The following is a 24769-nucleotide window of genomic DNA, read 5'->3' on the forward strand; positions in this document are numbered from 1 at the left end:
TTTTATTCTACCTCAGAAAGATGGCTTGTATCTCTGAGCCATCTAATTTGTATTCGCTGCTTTCCTCCTATCTTGCCTGGCAAGAAGTTTCTAACTTTTCTCTCTCTACCAGCTTCTCACCAGCCTACTCCATAGTTACCCTGCAACTAAGGACATAATTCTACAAAATAAATCAAAGCCTAAATTCTCTGTATGCAATGCCACTAATTCCCCATTTCCTAACGTAAAGTGATAAATTCCTACATTAATTTTTTCCAATCAAGTCCCTCTCCTCCCTGACTCATTTTCCATTCAGTAGTCTTAGACCTGTGAACAATGCTAGGCTCTCTCAAGACACTTTGACATTAGACATATTCTCTCTGCCTAAGTTGTACAAATATTTCTTACTAACATATTCAGCTCCTGCATATTAATAGAGAGAATTTGATAGCAAGGAACACTATGCAATATGAAATGGTTTGGTTCTTAATTTCATATATCAAGTGGTGAGATGTGAAAAGGCAAGGGACATTTTTATGTCTTTCCTTGATTTTTCCACTTGATGGCTTATTTTTATACTTTCATAAGCAAATGTTACACAAATACTGAACACTTCACAAAATGAATGTGTAGCTTAAAGAGTTTGGAAAAGCCATACTCCTTTGTAACTGTCAGTCTATATCAAGAAATAGAGCTGTGCTAGCCACCCCAGAAACCACACTACATGCCCTATCCCAGTCTCAAATGCTTTTATCCCCAAAAGTAACCACCATTCTTACTTGTATAGAAATTGCTTTCTTGTGTGTCCTTCTAGTTTTATCACCCGTATATGTATCCCTAGACACTATAGGTTGGTTTTAGCCTCTTTTTTCCAAATTTTCTTTAAGACATTTGACATAAGTCCCTCCTCCTCCTTTTTTCCCTCTTCTTGTAATATACCTATTCAAAGACCTGGGACATTCTTCTGAGGAATTTTCTGAAGGCTAGGTTTTGTTAATTGCATATTCATGATAGAATTCACTGTGTTTCTCTGTCTTTTGTACTTCCAACAAATTGGCAGTTAGATCCAGAGACTTGATAATACTCGTGTTCAATCTCTTTGATGAAACCATAGGTGGTGGTGTGTTCATTCAGCAGGAGGCACATAATGTCTTGTTGTTGTCAAGAATGTCAAATGTCCGAGATTTTAGAAGGTTTGCAAGCTAACAAGTTAGTCTGTCACTTGTGTTGGCAGAAGACACAACACTCAATGGCACAGCAGTCAGCATGAGCTTTATGTTTACATGGGTTCTCATTGTCCCTGAGGCAAGTCCCATGGAAGTGATTGGAAAGAACAAACAGGTGGATACTGTATCAACAGAGATTTGTGTCACCATTGCAGAACTTTGAGCTTACAAAACCCCACTTTTATTAAAGGGCTGCTAACAAATCTGCCCTCAACCCTGGAAGGAGAAACTGTCTTGCTATTCCAATGCTGTTTACTATACAAACATTCTTGAAAAAAATGGTTCAGAGGCAAAACTGCTACACACCATGCAGAAACAACACAAATAATTGTCTCCCAACATTTATTCTCTATTATTGTGATGTCATTTGCAATTACTAGCCAATGATGCTGAGTACCTAGAACCATTAATTCATAAAGACTTTCAGAATGGTGATACTCTAATTTTTAAAAATAAATATTATTTTAGGAAAGATTTAGGTTCACAGAAATATTGTGAAGAAAGTACAGCATTATTATATAGCTTATACTCAGTTTTCCCACTATTGTTAAAGACTTACATTATTATGGTACTCATTTATTACAATTAATGAATCAAAATTGGTTAATACTGTAATTTTAAAATTTATTTTTCACTTATTAGTTGGAACACCTTATAAGACATGGTACCTGATACAGACTGAATTTTGTGTTACCACAAAATTTGTGTGCTGAAACCTAATCCCCAATATGATGGTATTTGAACATGGGGTATTTGGGAGATGATTAAATCACAAGAGTAAACTGCTCACTAATGGAATTAGTGCTTTTATAAAAAAAGAACCTAGAGATATCCCTTGCCCCTTCTGCTATGTGAAAACATAGAAAGACACTGGCCTCAAGGTGTGGGACCTCACAAGACACTCAATTTGCTGACACCTTGACCTTGGACTTCCCAGCCTCCAAAACTGTAAGTAGCAAATTTCTGGCATTTATAAATCATCCAGTCTGTGGTAATTTTCTATACAAGACCAAACAGACTAAGGTACTACCTTCAATCTGTTATTTGGTTACCTGGTGTTACAGCTAATAAAGGAAAAGGATGAATGCTTATTTTCTTTTACATACATTTTCCAAAAAGTGAACTGGTCCTTTATTATTGTCCAAAGATGAGAAATTTATGTCATTTAATATTATTACAAATTCATAGGTTTATATGTATTTTATGGATTTTAATCTGTTGTAATTATCATTTTTGAAGTTGAAGTTACCCCATCATTGGCCAGGAAGGGTTTATTCCAATTGGTCCTTGAGCCCTTTTGATATGAACTTAGTAGTTTTGATAGCTTCCTCACTATCTGCTCTGATGTTTCAGGCTCATCTTATCTATTTCTTGCCACATACCTAGAATCTCAAAATTTCTCCAAGAATTCCTGGTTTCTCTTTGTGTAACAGTATAATTTACACAAAGACACTTAACAACCTTTCAGAGATTAGGCAATTATCTGTTCCTACAATTTCTTTCTCTAATATTCCTCAGGCAAATTTATCTGCTTCATCCCTGTATACACACAGGGTGCTGTTGATACCCCCATTATGGTCTTCACTGATTTCTAATATTCAGAATCTTAATGATGGTTCCATTGTTGCATCTTAAACATGTTATTCCTTTGCTCTATTCCATGTTTGTCTTTCACAGTGGTTGTAAACTACTAAAGGGGCCAGGTCTGTTTTATACATCTCCATGTCTTCAGAGCAAAGAATAGCTTTGAATATATTACAGGTACATATTGCTGAATGAATGATACCAAAATATGCAAAAAGATGATATTTTAAGAAGATATTTAAAAAGCAATACATTTTATACCTTGTAAGTAATTTATATGCAGTCTTAGAAGATACTATAATGATTACTTCACTGTAAAATTTCTATAAAGGGAAAACATAGAGAAAAATGTTTTGTAATTAAATTGTTTACTTTAAAGTGCTGAAGACACACACAAACATGGCACAAAGTGCATCTTTAAGTAACAATTATGTCAAAAGAAAAATGCATTTCCTTTCCGAAATGGAAGGTGCCAATGTATGACCAGAATAGGGGATAGCTTTATAATAAGATTAGGTGTCTAATGCATAAAATTTTAAAACAAATGGTTTATTCTTAAAGAGACAAATATACAGTCATTTGCTTTCAAGTAATTGTAAATCTTCCTTGGCAACCCATCTTTTTCTGACTGGAAATCTTGTCATCGGACTAAGATCAGAAATGACAAAGGTAGTAACCACCATAAGATTAAGGACCATGTCTATTTTGCTCACCACTGTGTCTCCAGTTTGAGAAACAGTGTTCTTTAAATCGTAGGTGGACAATAAACATTTGTAGAATAGATAATTGGTTGGATGGATAGATGAATAGATGGATGGGTGGGTGGGTGGATGGATGGATGGATGAGGGTGAAAGCACAGAGACTTAAGGATTTGAGGAAAAAAAGTCAAGTACAAATTAAAAAAATACTTCCACATTAGGATTGTTTGGTTATATTTGCATTATTAATTTATGCACAGAATCTCATTTGATTTTATATATCTGTTTGAAAAGGCCTGCTACTTTCTTGGCACCTAAGAGAATGCTTATTAAGACTTTTAGGTTACTTAAAGCACACTTTTTAAGCAGATTTTGCCTTTCTAAATATCTGAAGCATTCTGCAGTTACTTTTAATAAATAGTCTTTCTTAGCTAATATTTTTGTCATAAAGAAACCTTAGAAAGAGGGTGCTATTCTTAAATCAAAATTTTAGACCATGTTGCCATGGATAGTACTTTAAACAAGGAAGTAATTGGTACTACTGTTTGAAAATATACTTCAAAGAGATTGGGATTTTGATTTCAGGAATAAGACATATCTTGTTGTTGTTGTTGTTGTTTTAATATTTCCTCCTTCACTTTTCATCTATGTGACTTTGGGCAAGCTATTTCACTTTAGTTACTTCATCTACAAAACAGAGGTAATATTCAGAGTGATTTGACCAGTAGGTGAGAGAAAACTTAAGAATGCCTCACACACAGAAAACACTAATTAATAATTTAATGTAATTATTAGAAATAGTCAGTAGCTACTTAGATACTTGTGACTTGCATAAGGATACTTAAATAAGAAAAGCATTTAAATTTCTTGTCTACAAGTCCATGGCCTCAACTTTGGTATATTTGTAGTCCTGATTGTATCCACAAATGTCCATAGAATGTCTATTGTGTTTGTTTGAATTTAATATTAAGAGCATCATAAGTAACATCAGACCTTGTTGTCACTAGAGGAGATGACTAAAACAAATATTTGTTTTTTATAATTTAATTAAGGCTGTGTTTTGTGTTTTTATGGCCAAATATTTAGACAGATATTGAAGTGTATCTTGGCAGGCTTGTCAAATCCAAGTCTGATACTTTGACTCTCTTATTTCTGAGATTGCTCATCCTTTTCATTTAAAAATAACAACAGACTAGTCACAGAAGCAGTCACCTCTAACTTCTGCATTCTCAAAGGCCGTTTCCCATATGCTTTTCAACAGAGGCAGCTGTTGTCAGCCATAATTTCATAGAGGCCCATTTTCTTTCGTTACATTTTGAAAGGGGAAACATCACATTTATAAAAGACCTCAGACATGAAACTGTCACTCTCAATTGTACGTTGAAATGCTGCAAGCAGTTTTCTCATCTAAACTTTGGTGATGTGTAGTTATTCCTTTAGAAATAGAAAAATACAGTTTTCTATATGCTGTGCAACACAGGGAGCATATTAAAGAGTTCTGGATTCAGAAAAACAATAAAAACTAATACTGAGGGCAAGCTGTGAGCCAGACCTTTTGCTAAGCAAGTCATAGAGATACACTTCTCAAAATAATCCTAGGATTTGGAGATCTTAACATCCCCATTTTGCAGATAAAGATACTGAGGCACAGAAAGGTTAAAAAATTTATGCAACATAATACTGCTAACAGCTAGGATGTGAACTTAGGCAGTGTTTTAGTTTGCTAGGAATGCCATAACAAACTGCCACAAACTGGGTGGCTTAAACAACAGATATTTATTTTCTTACAATTCTAGACCTGCAAGTATGAGATCAAGGGGTCTGCAGCGTTGGTTTCTTCTGTGGTCTCTCTCCTTGGCTTGTGGATGACCAACTTCTCTCTATGTCTTTACATGGTCTTTTCTCTTGCCATGTCTGTGCCCTCATCTTGTATTCTTTTAAAAACACTAGTCATATCAGATTAGGACCCAACTTAATGACCTCAATTTAACCTAATTACCTCTTTTAAAACTCTGTCTCCAAATACAGTCACATTCTGAGGTAGTCGGGATTAGGACTTCAGCATCTACATTATGGGGTTTGGCTGGGCACTGTGGCTCACATCTGTTATCATAGCACTTTGGGAGGCAAAGGCAGGAGGATTGCTTGAGGCCAGGAGTTCAAAACCAGCCATGGCAACATAATGAGACCCCATCTCTACTGAAAAAAAAAAAAAGGTTGATGAGGTGGTGTGTGGCTGTAGTTCTAGACACAGGAGTCTGAGGTATGAGGATCCCTTGAACTCGTAAGTTCAAGATTGCAGTGAGCCATGATCGCACCACTGCACTTCAGCCTGGGCAACAGAGCAAGAATCCATCTCATAAACCAATATATACATGAATAAATTTATTTTAGGAAGTGGTCATATTTAGCTAACAATAGACATTCTGACTGAAGCTATATCTTTATGCACTATGTAGTAGCAATTGTTTAACCAATTTTAATATTAAATGTATGTGCTTATATATTATTTACCATTCTTTAACTTATACAAAATATTTACAAATATTTTGGCATAATTGCACTAATGGTAATATGATGAAATTAATCATATTTTATTGATTCAACTTTTAAGCATTTAGCAGAAATGTATCCTGTTTTGCAGAAGAGGAAAGTAATATTAAAAAATTCTCACTCATAGGCGGGTGTTGAACAAGGAGAACACATGGACACAGGGAGTGGAGCTCTATACACGGGGTCTGTTGTGGGGGAGGGGGGACAGCGGAGGGTGGGGCGTTGGGCAGGGATAGCATGGGGAGAAATGCCAGATATAGGTGAAGGGGAGGGAGGCAGCAAATCACACTGCCAGGTATGCACCTATGCAACAACCTTGCATGTTTTTCACATGTACCCCAAAACCTAAAATGCAATTAAAAAAAAAAAGAAGTTAAATCAAAAAATAAAAAAAATAAAAAATGTGTTCAAGGTCAATAAGTGATGGAGGCAAGAGTCAAACTAAGATTGTCAGACTACAGCATCCAAATTTAATCATGAGGCTGCTTTGTCCTAACCAGTTTGGCTCTTAGTGGAGAATACTCATCATCACATGGACAACATTAATAAACATTACGATGCTTTGATTCAGGTGTAATTTCAGTTGTACAAAAGTTGCTGACAGCTAATAATTTCTTTTGATTTCAGCTCTATATCTAAACAAAGTTTAATTCAAAGGTTTCCAAACATTCTTACTATTTTTGCATTTATGTATTCTATCTAATTTCAGTTCAAAGTCAATTCTCCAAATCATTGGAGCTTAATGAACTCAATATTATATTTTAAGTAGTTATTAAAGATTGTTAAAATGTCTATTTGAAATCCAGCCTTCAAAATATAAGTCTACCTGTATAAATATGTAGAGAACACACACACACACACACACACACACACACACACACACACACTTTTTAAATTAGAGATAATAGAATGTTCGACTTATGAATTTTTTGAAATATATACACTTAAAATTGAAATTTTGTGTGATTATGTAAATGAATGTACCAAAGATTCCAACTTAGTTTGTGTAACCTGTTAAAAGAAAAACTTTAGACAAATTAAATTTAGCTGAGTTTATTTAAGAAAAGAATTGGGCAACACTCAGATCAGGAGTAGTTCAGAGATCCGTACCCAGCAATGTGGACAGGCAGAATTTATAGATGGACAAGGAAGTATTATGCAGAAACAGTTTAAATGGTTAAAGCTTGGGATTTGCCTTATTTGGATATAGTGATCAATTTGGATATAGTGATCAATTGGTAGCCTGTGATTGACTGAAGCCTGGCTGCTGTGATTGATTGAGATTCAGCTACTTGTTAAAAGAATATACTCTTAAGTTAGGTTGTAGTTTGTTTATATACTAATTAAGTCACAGTTTGCTACATAAAAACTCAAGGTACAGAGACAAATTTGGGCCAATTTAATTTAATTTTACAAACCTAACTCTAGTGTAATAAGTCTATGATACAGGAATACAGTCTTGATAAGGTCAGGAGATTAAGAATCAATTGGAAATGTAGAGATTTGAAGGGGGACTATTAACTGTCCAGCCAGCTCAGGAAAATATAAAGGACAAAAAAAAAATATGGTTACTTCTAGGGAGGTGAGCTAATAGTCCTCTTCTCAATGGAATTAAAGGTGTTCACTGCTAAGAAGTCATGAGTTGAGAGCTGGCTAAATGGCCAGTGTTGAATGAAATTGCATTCAGATTCTTAGGAAGTAGAGCTCATAGCAACACTAGCACCCAGGAGACTGGCTGGAAATGGCTGAGAGTTAGCAGTTTGTTGGGATGACCTGGATCAGGTTTCCTACCTTTGGAGTATTTTTTCATGCTGTGTGTAATGAGTATGAATTCTACTCTACTACAGTTAGGTATATGACATTTCACATTATTTTTTTTTCCCCAAATCTAATTAGATGAGACTTTGAGCCCCTCCTTGCCAGGGTGACATAATCGTTGGAGTTTTAAGAAAAATGGGAAAAATGAAAGCAGAATTCCAAAGCAAACACACTATTTCTACAAGCAGCAGGGATGTTTAATGTTTGCTCTATGTTTAATAATGTATTTTTATTCTGGTAAACTTTTTAAAACTATGTCATAGTTAAGAATGTTTTCTGCTTTAGATATTTCCAGACATGCTGTGAAGGGCAGGGACAGAAATTAATTGCCTAGGGAAATTTAATGGAAAGCTTTACTGATAGAGAGGCTACAATTTGCTATTACATTTGTCACCGTCAGAGAACACATAAATTCTGCAGTCATTACCAGCAGAAGAGACTTTCTATAACCTCCCTTCCACCACCGTAGCTCTCTGTTTCCAATCTTCTCTATAATACTACAGGTCTCTATAATACTACAGGTTTATTTGACTTCAAGTCTACTGACCTTAAGCAATCAGCATTATATTTGTTGATTTTTACCTGATGAAACGTATTAGTATTATTTGTGGATGATATCTAATTGGGTATGAGTTCTTAAGACATTGGAGTAGAAGTTAAGAATTTGGATCTTTTTGACTAATTACAGAAGATTTTAACAAAAGTGGATAGGTATATTTTCAAAGAGATGCTTATATTAAAGAAAAATATGGATTTGATGCATAATTTTAGTAGAAAAAAATTTAGGAATAAGCATTTTACATACTTAACCAAGAACATATAATTGCTTTTAATGTGCATAAAATCATTCCTAAACACTTACTAAATATTTAGGAATTGAATGGTACTGTAATCACTTTAATCTTAAGGTAGATGAAGGAACATTTAAGGAACTAGTATTTCTATTAAGGATCAATTTTTTAAAAAGTCAACTAAGAAGAAAAGCATAAGGAATTTATATCAAATACAGAAAAAATAATACCTGTTAAAAGAGTTGTAAAATGAAGCATAAATTCAAAAATAGCAAAGACTGACTTTTCCGAAATGATCTGGAGGTGAAAGGATAACCCAGTGAGCCAATGCAGTCTTATCTAATCTTTGGTTGAGGGACATCTGTTGAAAATCCCAGGAGGCTTATAATCGCAGATTTCACTTTGTCTCTGAAATATTATACAGGAGAAATGGCTATGAAATTTTTTGTCATTTAAAAAAATAATGATTTTTTTCTGTATTTACTGCTAATATGGTATGGGAAGTTGATTAATTTTTGTGTTTTCCATATCTTTTTAATTCTATCATCAAATGTCTTAAGCAAAACAAATTGTCCCTTGGTTTAGAAGAGTTTTGAAGCATTTAGGGCTTTAATAATATCCTATTGTATTTATTACCTGAACAAAGCAACTGTAGAAGCCTGTATTGACAATGGAAATCAATCAGTTTTACTGAGCAGAAGCTTACACCATGAGGAGGAAGATAGATCTTTAGGAGAGTATTCACTCTTTGGTTGACAAAATAGGCAGATTTTCTAGAACTAAATGTTACTGAGCCAGAACCAGAATCAGGATTTTGTCTTTGCCAGGGCATTCTTATAATTTCTGTTTACTACTGTGGTCCTGGGACATAAATCATGATTGTGTTGTTCAGACAATGTTTTGTATTAGTAGCAAGTTCATAAAATCATTTTCCATGGAAAATGACATCTAAAAAGACCTTAAGCATTGCTTTCCACTTTTCAATTCCATTCTAATCCACAGCCATTATTGAATTTTCAGTGGCAGTGTCTATATTAAGGGCTATAATAAACATACATAAAGTATAAGGAAGTGTTTCTGAAATTTGGGAATAAATTGCAAATTGCATAAGCAAGATATAAATGTACCAAAAAGTACATAACAGAGAAATTAAAAGCAACAGTTCTTATGTAATTATGTTATTTTAAAATTAATATTATTTGCTAAGATTGTCCACAGGCAGTTCATCTGCCTGGCTATTATCAGAGATAATATTTGTAATACTTGACATCTGTTAAATATATATTATCATTTGTCAGACAGATTTCGTATATCTTCTGACCCCTGTTACTGTTTTATAATAGAAATTTTGGCATCTCTTTTTTAAAGATGAAGAAACTGAGGCTCAGTGAGGTTAGGCAACCTGATCAAAGCCACAAAGCTGGTAAGCACAAAGGCTAGGTTTGGAGTCCAACTTTGCCTGGCAGACAAGCCCACATTTCCTACCATTATGCTTTCCCATAGATAAGTCCATATATTTAAAAGTTGTTTTTATTTTCTTAAATTTTTCTGAAACAGTGAAAATGTGCTACTCAGATTCTTTTTGATGGCTGAAAGGAGAGGAAGAATGTATAACTCATGTGGTTGTGTGGCCTTATCAGACATTATAACATGTAATTTACACTTTTAGATATCTCCTCACTTTTACCCAGATCTGCCAATATTGGCTCAAATCATGTTATTTAATCATTTTCCTCATTAAGCACTCCTGCCATTACTAATTTGTTTACTGTAATTGTTTTTATTTATAATCAGTACACATAGCTCATGATCTGTACTGGAGTTTCCTTTTGAGATGTTTCAAGATATTCACAGAAAGGCTACAAGAATACCTGAGAGAATGTGACTTTGAATACCAGAAAACAGAGACCAAAATAAGGCATGATATGTTTCTTTTAGCTATAAGGATTTTGTATTTATCTCCTGTAACTCTTTTTAAAATGCTTCAGTTACATAAGTTCCTCTACATATAAAAGATTACAGGAACACCTCTTGGGTTGAGAGATTTGCTATGATATTTTTTCCTATTATTTACATTATTTACCAGAGTCAGAGAAAGGGAAATAAGATGAATAGGATTCTTCACTATCATTATCATAAAAAAATTTACTGTGGACCAACTTATGGCTGGAATTGTTCAAAATGGCTTGGACATATGCATTGTCAGCAGTAACATGGAATAATGTCCAGAGTTCATATAACAAAAGGATCTTTGTTAGACTATTGCTTAATTTATGCATACTATTTTGCAAGATCAGAGGGTAATAAACAGAATGAATAATGACAGAGACTTATTTTAGACACTAGAATCTCAGTTACAACAGCAAATCCCTCCAGTCCTAGAATCTTTACAAAGGTGTAGTTATTGGTTTTAATTTGACCTTCCATGAAGCTAACACATATGTCTCTAAAAATACAGTAATATGTACCCTGGAATGAGGTGTACATAAATATTACAACAAAATTAATTCAAATATAAGTATATTTAGTAATATGCAAATGCAAAGATGTTCTTAGTTATATTTTTTCTAGTAGATAAAAGCACTTGGAGCATCCTCTTCTACATTAGTTGGTCCTTCTTTATGTGTTTAGCATTGTTCTTGGTTCATATCCCTCACACATTCTAGAGCCCTTATTATTTGCAGGTTATTTTCAGCTTGTGCTAATATGTGATCCAAATGCCATGACAATGACACGTCTTTATCAGTTAATAGCTAGAAAGCTTTCTCCCTCTAATAAAACTAAAAAACTTACTAATAATGTTACTCTTTTGCAAATAAACCTCTTCTTTTACCTGAGTATGCTTTATCTGTGTTTTCTCTGTTGACATTGTAAATGTGTTTCTCCATCTCAGGATAAACCAATGGGTTTTTACAGTTCTTTATAAGAAGAGTCACTTCCTGAGTGGGATGGAAGCTAATGATAAATCTGTTTTGGAATGATGGATCTTATGATATATTGTAGGCAAAAGATTCATAATACATCTTCAATCACCACATTTATCATTGTGACCTAGATCACTAAGTAATTATTGTATACAAGTTAAAAGAAAATGTTTAAATAATGAATGAAAGAATTTTACTTTTTAGACCATATGATGTCAGATTATATTTATAATCTCTCTTTAAGAGCTCAAAGAGCTAGATAAGGGCACTAAAAGAGGTAACAGTTCAACCATTAGATCAGTGTTTGAAGGAGGAATTATAGATCCCTAGAGCTAGACTTTTCCAGGAGGTGCAATTTTAAACAAATTGCTGTGTACAAACAATGCATATCATTGCTGAGCTCATCTCTATTAACCTAGGCATTTATCTCTTCACCTCAAGACACTCACTGTGTTAGAAATACCTATAGTGGCCTAGAATTCCCCATTTGATGCCAGGTATGAGCAATTCCATATATCCCTTGCCTATTCTTCTCCACCTTTGTTCCATTAGGATTCTACTCTTCTATTGATTATTTGTAGCATGATTATTCCTAAGAATTATGAGACTGGAAAGGCTGATTCTGGTTGTTCCTTTATATGTGTAATGCTTTTTTCAGAAGCTCTTGTAAAGCAGGCTTGGTGGTGGTGAAATCTCTAAGTACTTGCTTGTTCACAAAATATTTTATTTTTCCTTGGCTTGTGAAGCTTAGTTTGGCTGGATATGAAATTCTGGGTTGAAAGTTCTTTTCTTTAAGGATGTTGAATATTGGCCCCTACTCTTTCCTGGCTTGTAGGGTTTCTGCTGAGAGATCTGCTGTGAGTCTGATAGGTTTCCCTTTGTGGGTAACCTGACCTTTCTCTCTGGCTGCCCTTAGCATTTTCTCCTTCATTTCAAGCCTAATGAATCTGACGATTATGTGCCTTGGGATTGGTCTTCTTGAGGAATATCTTTGTGGTGATCTCTGTATTACCTGGAATTGAATATTGTCCTGCCTTACTAGGTTGGGAAAGTTTTCCTGAATAATGTCCTGAAGAGTATTTTCCAACTTGGATTCATTCTCTTCGTCACATTCAGGTACACCTATCAAATGTAGATTAGGTCTTTTCACATAGTCCCATATTTCTTGGAGACTTTGCTCATTCCTTTTTACTCTTTCTTCTCTAATCTTGTCTTCTTGTTTCATTTCATTAAGTTTGTCTTCGACCTCTGATATCCTTTCTTCTGCTTGATCAATTCGACTGTTAAAACCTGTGCATACTTTGCGGGGTTCTCATATTGTATTCTTCAGCCATTCCTTCCTAAATATATGCACATTGGTGGCACAGTCTCCTGTCTGAGGGATGGAACTGAGAAAGATGACATTACAGTTTCTGTGTAAAGACTTGGGGTTATTTGCAAAGGGAATTCTGGTATCACAGAGTAAGGAAGGGGAGAGTGCAGAATCTAAATGGACCTTTTTCTTCATTCCACAGACTTTGTACAGTGGTGAAGGGTCTGGCCAGAGAACGGCCAGAGTGATTAATGAAATACTTGATGCTTTCTTACTGCCACTCTCCTGGTCACATGAGACACACAAGTTAACAATTCAAAGTGCTTGACCTTATAGGGCTATATTCTGGGAAAAAGAGAGACAGGTTACAAATACTAAATCTGATAAATATATGAATGATAAAGTATGGTAGAAGGTAAGAAGTACTGGGGAAAATATGAAAATTGAAGCAGGTAAAGATGTAGGGGCTACAGTGTTTAACAGGTTTATCAGGGTTGGCCTCAACTGAGAATGTGATCTTTAAGCAAAAACTTGAAGGTAGTGAGGGAGTTTGCCAAGAAGGTAACAAGATGAAGAGAAACTCAGTTTTTTAAGGGCATAATGCACACTTTAAGGTAGAACTATAATTTTAATGTGAAAGAGAACTGATGACTAGATCATATACTGCAGTTCCGTCTAATAGAATTTTAATAAGAGCCATAAAAATGTAATTTAACATGTTTGTTTTGCCACAATAAGAAAGTGAAAAGAAACAACTGATATTAACTTTAATAATATGTTTTATTTAACTCAATTTATCTCAAATATTATCATTTCATCATATAATCTCCAAAATCCAGAGTGTATTTTGTACTTACATCACATCTAAATTTATGCCAGCTACACTTCAATTGCTCAGTAGCAACATATGGCTAGTGGTTATTGCACTGAACAGCATAAAGATTTTGACATATCAGTAAAAGGGATTTTGTCTGTTACTCTGAGTGACTTAGGAGATGTTTCAGTTTTAAGCATTGAAGTGTCGTAATTTGATTTATGTTTTTAAAATATCTTGGCTAGCCTGAATTGAGAATACACCATAAAGAATCAGGAATAGACACAGGGAGACCTATTGATGATGAGGAATGATGGTGGCTCAGATGGGAGCCATAGATGACATAAGAAGTAGCTGAATTTCTGAATATTCTGAAAGTAGAACAAACAGTATGGACCACACTTGGGGTGTCAGAGGAGAGTCAAAGATGACTGGATTTTTGGCCAGAAAACCAGAAAAGATGGAATAACCTCAACTGAGATAAGGAAGGCTGCTGGAGGGGTGGGAGAAGAAAAGAGTTCAGCTGTTGATAGGTGTATCTGAAAAGCATACTAGACATCCAAGTTATGATGTTGAGTTAACAGTGGGATATGAATCTGGAGTCTGGGGAAAGTATAGAGATGAACGTTTGGAGATCACCAACTTTGAAACCGAATAAAGTTACTAAGGGGGTGAGAATACACGATGGGGGAAGCGGGTAGGAAGTGCCAAAAACTGAGCCTTGGAGCATCTGAAACGAAAAGGGTTAGTTAGAGTAACATGAAATTGGTACTAAAATAATAGCAAATACTTGAGTACTTTTGAATCGTTTTTAGTTTTTTTTTTTTTAATTCTGACACCTGTTTATCATCATTTTATTGAAAAACTGTAACATTTAGATGAAACGCATACTTTTTTCATAACACTATTTTGCTTTAAAATGTCTCACAAACCTTTGAATAACTAACTCATTATAGACAACTAAATTTAAATAGTGGGCAGTAAAAATTAAAAGTGTGGTTGGAATGAGTTTATAGACAACGATTAGTTTTTAATATATGTTGTTTATGTTTGCGTTCCCTAGAGATGTTCAGGGCAATTGTTCTTTGATAAATATAGCACTAAACATGAGTAGAGCCATTTTAAATCTATCCTAAATAATGTACAAGCTAACATGGCTTTGTTTTACTTATGCTCACCAATTTGCTTTTTTTTTTTTTTTTTTTTTTTGAAACGGAGTTTCGCTCTTGATACCCAGGCTGGAGTGCATTGGCGCGATCTTGGCTCACCGCAACCTCCGCCTCCTGGGTTCAGGCAATTCTCCTGCCTCAGCCTCCTGAGTAGCTGGGATTACAGGCACGCGCCACCGTGCCCAGCTAATTTTTTGTATTAGTAGAGACGGGGTTTCACTATGTTGACCAGGATGGTCTCGATCTCTTGACCTCGTGATCCACCCGCCTCGGCCTCCCAAAGTGCTGGGATTACAGGCTTGAGCCACCGCGCCCGGCCACCAATTTGCTTTTTTATGTAAAATTTGATTGATGATCATGTGTCTTTAACCTATTGTAGTCTGTTGATATGCAAGACCTTTATTCATTTAACTATATTCAAATCTCAGATATGAAGAAGGTCTCATAAACAACATGCATTATTTTACTATAAGCACATTCATAAATGTTTAAAAGGAATACAACTTATACTTCAAATGAGATGCTAACACTTTATGATCTTTTATTATGAAGCCAATTATTTAGAATATGATATGGAAAATATATTAAGGTAAAAACTTAAAATTAGAGTTTAATAACTTATTTTAATCTAAATTGCTACATGTACATAGTGACAAATTAGTTTTATAACACAGGCAATTGTTTGTGTCTTTTCAGTCTGTTCGAGAAGTCACAGGCTACGTGTTAGTGGCTCTTAATCAGTTTCGTTACCTGCCTCTGGAGAATTTACGCATTATTCGTGGGACAAAACTTTATGAGGACCGATATGCCTTGGCAATATTTTTAAACTACAGAAAAGATGGAAACTTTGGACTTCAGGAACTTGGATTAAAGAACTTGACAGGTAAGGAATATATCAAAAACCGCAAATATGCTTTCAAAATCAGTATAAGGCAGTGCATACAAAAATGTGTATTTAGGGTTACTGCCATATTTGTTAATATTGAGGAACACTCTAAGGCATCAAATATTGGTGATTTGTTCATTTTATGAGAAATGATGCCCTGTGATGCCCTTGCTTTTATTTATAGATTTTGTAAGTGCAGTGTGAAGGATACCATAATACTGTAGCGCAGCTGAACAGAAATACACTCTGGAAATGCTCTGTGACTGAAAACTGAGATATGAAACATGCTATGTTTGGTGGTTTCAGGTGAGCAGTGGACCATATCATCAAATCTTTGCAATAATGCAATAACTATCATTAGAGCTTAGTAATACCCAGGCTGTTATATCTATTTCCATGAATCTTTAGTTTTCTGCACAATCGTCTTATTTTTGGAAAATGCATCTAATTTATACAGTTTTGGTTTCTCTTATTCAGTAGCTCACTAAATGCCATCAGCAATTCTTTCTCAGAATACTTTAATATCATCAGAGTAATTTTTTCTCATTAATATTGGAAGTATATGATGTTAGCAACCTAAAATTACCATCTTTCTATGAAAAACACTTGATAGGAATTGATTTTGTAAGCTAGTTCTTGCCATCCTACTGTTACTTTACAGTGTACATAGCTCAGAGTAAATAAAAGTTCTTGTAGGTGGCTTTTTGGTATAATGTTACTAATCAAAAATTTTATTCTCTTATACCTGTAATCAAAGTGAGCTAATTACCGAGATTGTGCTATTGCTCTCCAGCCTGAGCAACAAGAGCGAAACTCTATCTCAAAAAAAAGAAAAGCCAATTAGTAATTAATTAGTAACTAACTGTGGGATAAAGGAGTTTACACTTTTAATTTACTCTAAATTAATGTAAACTTTATATTTTGCTTCCAAACGTAGTGGTTTTACATGTACTTTGAAGTCAATGTCAATACTTCTTGACATTGAAAAATTAAGCAGTTTAGAGATACTGCCTTAAAATACAACAAAAACAAAGATGAATATTGTCAGGATATTGAAATCATTTGTATTTTTATATTTGAAGTAGATATAAAATTTACAGTTTTAAGTTAGATGTAGCTTCCTAGTTAGCAAGACATGTGAGATAAAATTGGCATATTTTTGGTGAAGAAAGGAATACTGATTATGTTATTTATTTTGGATATGATTACTATGGAGTTGATGAAATAATGGTGAATGCAAATTGTTCAGAATTTATAGTTTCCTTCATCAACATTTTCACTTTTATTTCTTTCAAAGATAGTTTTCTTACTGAAGAATGGGTTTTTTTTTTTTAACTAAATTGCTACTTATATAGAAATAATGATAGGAGAAAGAATTTTGGAAATGAAACGTGTAGAGAACAATTGAATGATTTAAATTAGGAATCTAAAAAGACTATAATATGATCCAGTTAAAACCTGCATAGGAAGCATTGTGTTTTCTTCATGATTTCCCTCTAATTATATTAAAGAACAAAATGAATAAATTTCTTTTCAAACTTTTTATAATACTTGAATCCTGTTACTATTCCATGAGATGTGCCGTTTGAGCAATCTTTCCACATAGAAAATTAGTCTTTAAAAAGTTCCCTTATTTATTTTCACATTTAATACTAGTACTACTAAATTATTAAAATGGAGTTATTTAATCAATCAAAATTATGCCACATTTAGGGAAACATGCCTCATACTGAGTAAGTGCATACCGTGTATTACTTAAAGTTGTGACATTTGTTTAACTTGTACATACCAAAATATAACACTATTATTTTAAGAATATAATTATTCACTTTGCCTGGAAGCTGTGGTATTTTCTTGTGTAGTAGTATAAATGGATAATTAATATAATAAATGAGTAAGAGAATGAGTTGATTGTTTAGAAAAATGCATAATCATTCAAAAGTTATTATTAATTTCTTTTTTGACTTTGAATTGAAGAAAGTGCAACAAAATGGTAGAAATTTAGGCTAGTGTGAACATTTTTCAGATATTTTATCTATTAAGTTGTTGACTATTATATGCCAAAATTATTCTGTGAGGGAAACAGTCTAGAGTGATTGAACTTTAGATATTCTGGTCCATAGTTTTACTCCAATTGTGAGAAGCAGGTTACATGGAAACACGATTATGTTTGTGGGCAAGAAAATGTGAGAAATGACAGAAGACACCTAGCTGTTCACATGAATAAGGATATGGGATAAAATTTGTTCAATGGTAAAATCTTAAAGAGCTAAATGTTCTAGGTAACCCGATTAAAGCAACAGCAAGTGCCATAATCAAGTTTAGTTAAGATTGTTTTTCTGTTTTGGAAAGATATTTGTTTTATGTTACTTTTTTTTGTGTTATGCAAAGCAAGAATGTTTAAAACAGCATTTTTATATTCTATTAAGTGTGGAGCTACTGGGCTGGCCTTAATTTTTTTATACCTGGTATAAAATGAGGGGAAATAGCAAATCTGCTGATTAGTCGGACACATCACTGCCTAATCTACCATAGTATATTAAATTTTTAACTCTGTTCTTATAGGACCAGCACCATAAGCATCATTGAGGAACTTAGAAATGCAAATCCTTGGGCCTCATGTGAAACCTATTGAATGAGAAACTCTGGGGGTGGGGCCCAGCGACTTGTGTTTCAAGTACCCCTCTAGTGATGCTGATGATAACTACAATTTGAGAAGCACTAATCTAATTAATGATATGTTACCAATAATTGGTAGCACAATATCCAGTTAAATTCTTTATACTTATTTGGTTCAAATAATTTTTATTCATCTATCATCCTGCAGAGAGAAAGGAAGGGATGGGACAGGAATAGATAAGGTTTTGCTTGCATGACAAGAAATACACTGTTATGTTGGGGTGAAAATGAAAAGAACACACTGGGATCCTGGATAGAAACTTGGGTATAAAATGACTTAAAGATAAGGAAGGGGGTAAACTTTTTTTGTAATCATTTTGCCAAATACCAACTTTATATAATGATAAACCATTAAAAAGACAATAATAATTTATGATGAATTTTCTTCTTAAGCAAATTTTTATTTTTAAGTACTTTCAACAAGGCAAATAACCAGTAACAATTGTGGGGATGGAAATTGTACACAGTGTTGTAACCAAGAGTTTTGAGATGAGACTTTAAGGGTTCTTTTGTGTGTGTGTGTGTGTGTGTGTGTGTGTGTGTGTGTGTATGTATATGTGGTTCGCGTTTCTACTGACATCTTTTACAATGTTTGATATTAGAATAGTGTCTGTTCAGAACAGCACATTAGCTTCCTGCAAATTTTGTGTAAAAGGGATATTTAGTTAACATGAAGACTGTAATTATATACTAGTTAATGGTTGGATATCACTTTGTCATATATAGATTAATTCCCACATTAAAAATTCTTATTAACTACTTTGATGTTCACCAAAAGTTATGCATGGCCTAAAAAATTACTGCAGATCTTACTTACATACTTTCATGTTGGTTGTGCCCAAGACAAGAAATGCATTTAAAAATATTTTTCTGGTCAAATGGAAAAACTTGTTTTACTGCTGCCTCTCACATTTCCCATTATACCTAGGGTATATGATAAGTAGAGGGGAAAAGAGGCAGGTCCCCAGTCTAAAAATAGGCCACACAATCTATAAAGTGCTGAGGAAATTATATTGGCATACTCTAGGTGTCCTGTTAACACTGCCTTACTTTTTTCTTGCCAGTGGAGAGGTTATACTTCCATCAGTACATCCCTTCAGGCATATAATCATCTATATTTGCGGCCATTGGGAAGGTCACTACTGCATCAGAGAAGTCTGTAGCTGGACAGGGGCACATCATGTCTTCCATTAAGGTCACTTTCATGTGACTGTCATTCTTATCAGTCACTCTTGATGATGATGTCCTGCTGACTTTTTTTTCACCTCTTTCTTAACCAAACATTCCTATTCAAATTGACATTTAATATTATATTTACAACCATAATTAATTCTATAAGCTTCTACATGTTTAGTCACTAGTGTGGCCAAGCCTAAAAGGAATCATATGGGCCACAAAACCCACTATTATTTTCTCCCTTCTATAATATATAAAATCACCTCATCTGTTACTAATTGTGGGTAATATGATGCAATTTAATCCACATATGATATTGTAGATACAAAGTAATCTTTCATAATTGCTTAGGTTTATATATATCCTATTTATATCCCAAATCGGAATATAAATACTTAAGTTCATATTTATTCTGTTTATATATTAAATGGAAAGATAAATAATTAAGTTCTTATCTATTTTATTTTTATCCATATAAAATAACAAATGTGGTTTGATCTTGATGTGGTATGGTAACCTAGGTACAAATTTAATACATGTATAGATGTATTTATCACACTAAATTTTACCTTAAATGTTTGAATTTTCACTTTATAAATTATGAGACTATCTTTAAAGGAGGTGGTATTTGGGATGATACAAAAGTATAATTGGTATTTTTCAAAAATTAGCTGAATATTCTACATATTTTCAGACTAACATATTCATGTTTCAGTCTTTATTTGATATTTTCTGGACTTTGTAATTGTTTCATTAACTGTGTACTGGATCACTTGATTAGATTATTATTTAAGGTATGGACAAACAAAAATTTAAAACAAAAAGTAAAATACCAAAGTTATTCCTAGATGCCCTCAGTAATAATAAAAAGAATATATGAAGTTTGCTGGATTGTGGTAGATGAAAAATAGAATACAAGGCTTGGTGGTGCATGCTGTGTCCCAGCTGCTCAGGAGGCTGCAGCAGGAGGATCCCTTGAGCCTGGAAGGTCGAGGCTGCAGTGAGCCATGATCATGCCCCTGGACTCCAGCCTGGGTAGCAGAGAGGGACCCCATCTCAAAAATAAATAAAAAAGTAAAATGCTTAGTCCAGAAGCTACAACATCTAAATGATGTAAAATTTGAAAGATGTGTTATCTGAACCTTATACTTGAATGTCTGCCTTCAAATATGCATAAGTTATTAATTAAAATAGTACATCAAAGTAATGTAGTACCTTTTCACATTTAAGTCTCTCAGGCCTTTTTGGCATTATTCAGTAATGGTCAAATAAATGACCTAATATCAAAAAGGACAAGTCATCTGTCATTGACTCAATACATGTTATAGAGCATCGATGTGCAATTGTGAAATCAGAAAAATCTCTTTGCAAATGGCTGGCCTATGACCTACAGTCTGGGTGTCTCTCTCAGACTCAGATCCTTTATTTTGAAAACTGTGAAGAAAATTCTGCCTCATTGTGTTGTAATGGGCATTAAAGAAAGAAAGCAGGGAAAGTGCCAGTTAAAGCAACTTTCACATTGGGGATGTTTAGAAATCTTAGTGTTCCTTCCTTGTATCTGTTTTATTTATAGTTTTCCTTTGGTCACCACATTGAGAAAACTATTTTATTTGTTTCTGCATATTCAGATAGATTCCTGTTGCTTCCTTGGGGCTTTGGGTGTGACCTGTTTAGACAAAAAAAAAAAAAGAAATACTCTTTGTTCCTTCTAATATGACTTTGAAACTACTTTGTGCAGGAGATCTGTTTCTCTGGTGATGAGAAGTCCAAGGCTTGTCTTTGTCTACTCTCAGGAAGAGTGCTGGCTTTGCTACCTCACAGCACTTCTCTCCTGTCTTTCAGTGTTTCATGCCAAGCACCTGTTGCCCCAGCCCTTCATTTCAAATCTCCATCATCATGTTTCATCCTTCATTGGCCCTGACATTTGTCTTATCCTACACAAGAGATATATTCATTCTGAGTTCTTTTTCTTACATGAGAGTTGCTAAGCATTCTTTAACTACCCTGTGAAAGGTCTTGGTAATGTTTGGATGGGTTCAATCAGGCTAGTTCAGGAGTTGTTGTTAAACAGAATGTTTAGCAAAAGTACTACAAATATTTGCATTAGAAGATCTCTTCAGCATATTGTGATATTTGCAGCCAAAAAAAAAAAAATTCTAAGAATACTCTTAGCTTAAGGGTAAATTATGTGGAAAATGATTAGATCAAAACTAATCTATAATGAAGCTTGCCAGAGTCAGACAGAATCAGTGAAAAGATTGGCACATTCTTCAGAAGGAGCCAATTTTTAGATCAGGTCCACAATTTCTGGAAATGATACTCTCATCAGTGTTTTTAAAGACTGTTGTTTGCTTGTCATATCAGACTATGTATTGACTAGAAGAAGGAGAGCTCCAATAATGTATTTGTGTCAGTAGATAGAAACATATATTTCAAAAGAGGAAATGTTATAATTATGGGATCAAAGATTTATAATGGCCATTTCAGCAAATTTTGCTGGGACTTATGCTCTGACAACTGATTCTTTAGAGGACTGATGAGTGGATTTACAGAACTGAATGAAGGGGAAATGAGAATTTCTCCTCTTGCTATACCAGGAATCAGAGATAAGACTATTTGAGGAGAAATAAGCCAAAATAAGTGGTGGGGTTGGACGTTCAGGGAATAGAATCATCCTTTTTCCTTTGCTCACATGTTTTCAGTCATGACTGGAAGATGATCTGCTCAGGGCATATAATTCAACCCGCTTAGTTTATGACCCCTTCAGGAATCTTAAAGATGACTTACTCCTTGAAGAACATTCTCTGTAATCCCTAGGGCATCCTTTAGAAAACATTAGGGAAGGCTAGCATTATGGAATCTATCAGGAAAATTCCCTACTTGGAATCATAAACCTTTGTGATCATTCTTACTTTTTCCTAAGATAAACTAAAATCCTATATTTTCCCTTCCCTAAGAGAGGAAGCTTATGTATCCTAAGGAAGCTTATATATCCAACAAACCCCCTTACTGGAAGCTCATTTATTGAGGAGGCATGCTTGTTTGCTTTGGTGTTTAGAAAAAGAGGAAACTCTTTGCTCGTCAGAGTCCCAAATGTAATACTGCAAATTGATTAGTTATAATATAACCATGGGTCCATCGTTTTACTCTGAGGAAAAAAGTAACTATATCAGAGTACCCACCTCTCCACCCTCACCCCAAGATATTGGCTTTGTCTGGCTTTCAGACCCTGAACTGCAAAGAACTGAAAAATTGTCTGCAGCCGTTCCCAATTATCCAGGGAGGCACAGCAATGCTGGGTCAGAATCACTGGATTGTTGCACTTTCTGATTTCATGGCAGAGGACTGGTAAAACCATATCAGTATTTTAGAGGGATTGAAGAGTACGTACTGTCTTTGACAGAGCTCTATGGCAATTTTTAAAAATATATAAATATATCATCAAGTTTAGTTAGAGGAGGGAGCCCCAAGCTTGGTAGAACCTAAAACCCTCAGTCAGTTTAGAAATGAGGCTACAGGTTATTCTCTTCCAATGTTTACCAAAGGCATGATAACTGTAATATCCCCTATGTTATAGAAGTTTACACTTTGCAAAATGCTTTCGGTTTCCTTTAAAAAAATCCGTTTCATACACAGCCCTGTAATGCTGATCTGGCAGATATAATTATTATAATTTTACATCTAAGGAAACCAGGCCTAAGGTCTTGTGGCTAATCAGGTGAACCTTGTGCTGGAATCTAGATCTATTTTTTAGTTCTTCATATTATGTCACTCCCAAAAATTGTTTAAGACAGTTTCTTCAGGCAAAACTATATTCAGTGAACTATTAAATTGGCTGAAAAATGTAAACAATCCAAACTTAAGCAATAGGTCTTAAGGTTGTAATTTAGAAGTAATTTGTTTTGATCATTGTGTAATACTTGAATATATCATGAATGGTAAGTTGACAATAAAATACAAGCAAACATTCAACCAACAATACTGTAAATACTGAATTTGATTAAAAAAAACTATTCTATAGCCACTGTCATTCAACTATGGCTTTTTAACAATCAAGCTTGCTAAACTCTTAGCTATAATGCACAAATATTTATTAATAGACTTATTTTAACTGGTAAAAGTTTAGGATTCTTTTGGAAAGTAATGTCAGTTCAAATATTTATTAGCTTTGTTTTGTTCTACTTGTACATTCAAGTCATTGTGCTGAGATATGAGCTATTCTAAATTATCTCTACATGCCTGCCTTCTCTTAGTAAATATCATATTTCTGACAAATATTTACCCTCCATCTGCCATGTGAAGTCAATTATTATTATTATTTTTATAGTCAAGCATGTCTGTGGAGTCAGGAGCCCCCATTTTAATCTGTTTTCTTCCCAAAAGCTGCACTGTCCATTAGAACTTTCTTGGGATGACAGCAATATTCAATATGTGCCATACAACAGAGGAGCCAGTAGCTAAATGTGGCTACTGAGCTCTCTTAAAAAGACTGCTGTGGATGAAGATATGAATTTTTATTTTTATCTAATTTTAATTAATTTTAATTTAAGCAGCCATATTTAGTTAATGGCGATCATATTAGACACTACAGCACTAAAGGGACCACACTTTTACTAAACCCAATGCAGCAGGCAAGGACTTCAAGCAGAATAACATAGAGAATCACAAGACAGGCTCAGAATCTGGGCTCCCTAAGTCAAATACTATTCTGAGGCAAGCGATTCAACTTTCTAAACCTCAGTTTACTCATCTTCAAATGCACATAATGAAAACCCTCAGTTGTAAGATGGTTGTAAAAGCTAAATTATGAAGTACATATTGAAAATTAAATGCAGTTCTGGAAATAAATGTGATTTTGAGAAGTTTGATTTTGGTAAGAAAAAATAGACACAGTCTATTTTTGTTATTATTGAAAGCTTGTTAGGCTTATATCATCAAATTGTAGAATACAGAATGTGTCATTTATGATTTAGGACCTAACCATATTTTATATTTGCATTAGCAGTGTTGTAGATGGCATGCATTGCTTCTAAATATGTTTTAAACTGCTATGACTTGGGTTTCTGTTGTTGAGAAAAATGACACCTTAAAAATGAAATTTTTACTTTCACCTTTACTTTTCACGGTATAAGTATCTATTGAAATTAGAAGTAGGTCTC

At 34.1% G+C, this 24769-nt stretch overlaps 1 protein-coding gene across 2 annotated transcripts in view; it reads left to right on the plus strand.

The window, feature by feature from the left end:
* Positions 1-24769, plus strand: part of ERBB4 (erb-b2 receptor tyrosine kinase 4) — a 1187482-nt gene that overhangs the window by 608249 nt on the left and 554464 nt on the right. For both annotated transcript variants that reach the window (XM_012446038.2, XM_012446041.2), the window contains exon 3: positions 15566-15752. In XM_012446038.2, coding sequence (XP_012301461.1) covers positions 15566-15752 — 187 coding nt within the window. The remainder of the gene's footprint in view (positions 1-15565; positions 15753-24769) is intronic.

Source organism: Aotus nancymaae, unplaced genomic scaffold (assembly GCF_030222135.1).
Source record: "Aotus nancymaae isolate 86718 unplaced genomic scaffold, 86718_ANA_hifiasm-v0.15.2.pri h1tg000008l, whole genome shotgun sequence".
Taxonomy (NCBI): domain Eukaryota; kingdom Metazoa; phylum Chordata; class Mammalia; order Primates; family Aotidae; genus Aotus; species Aotus nancymaae.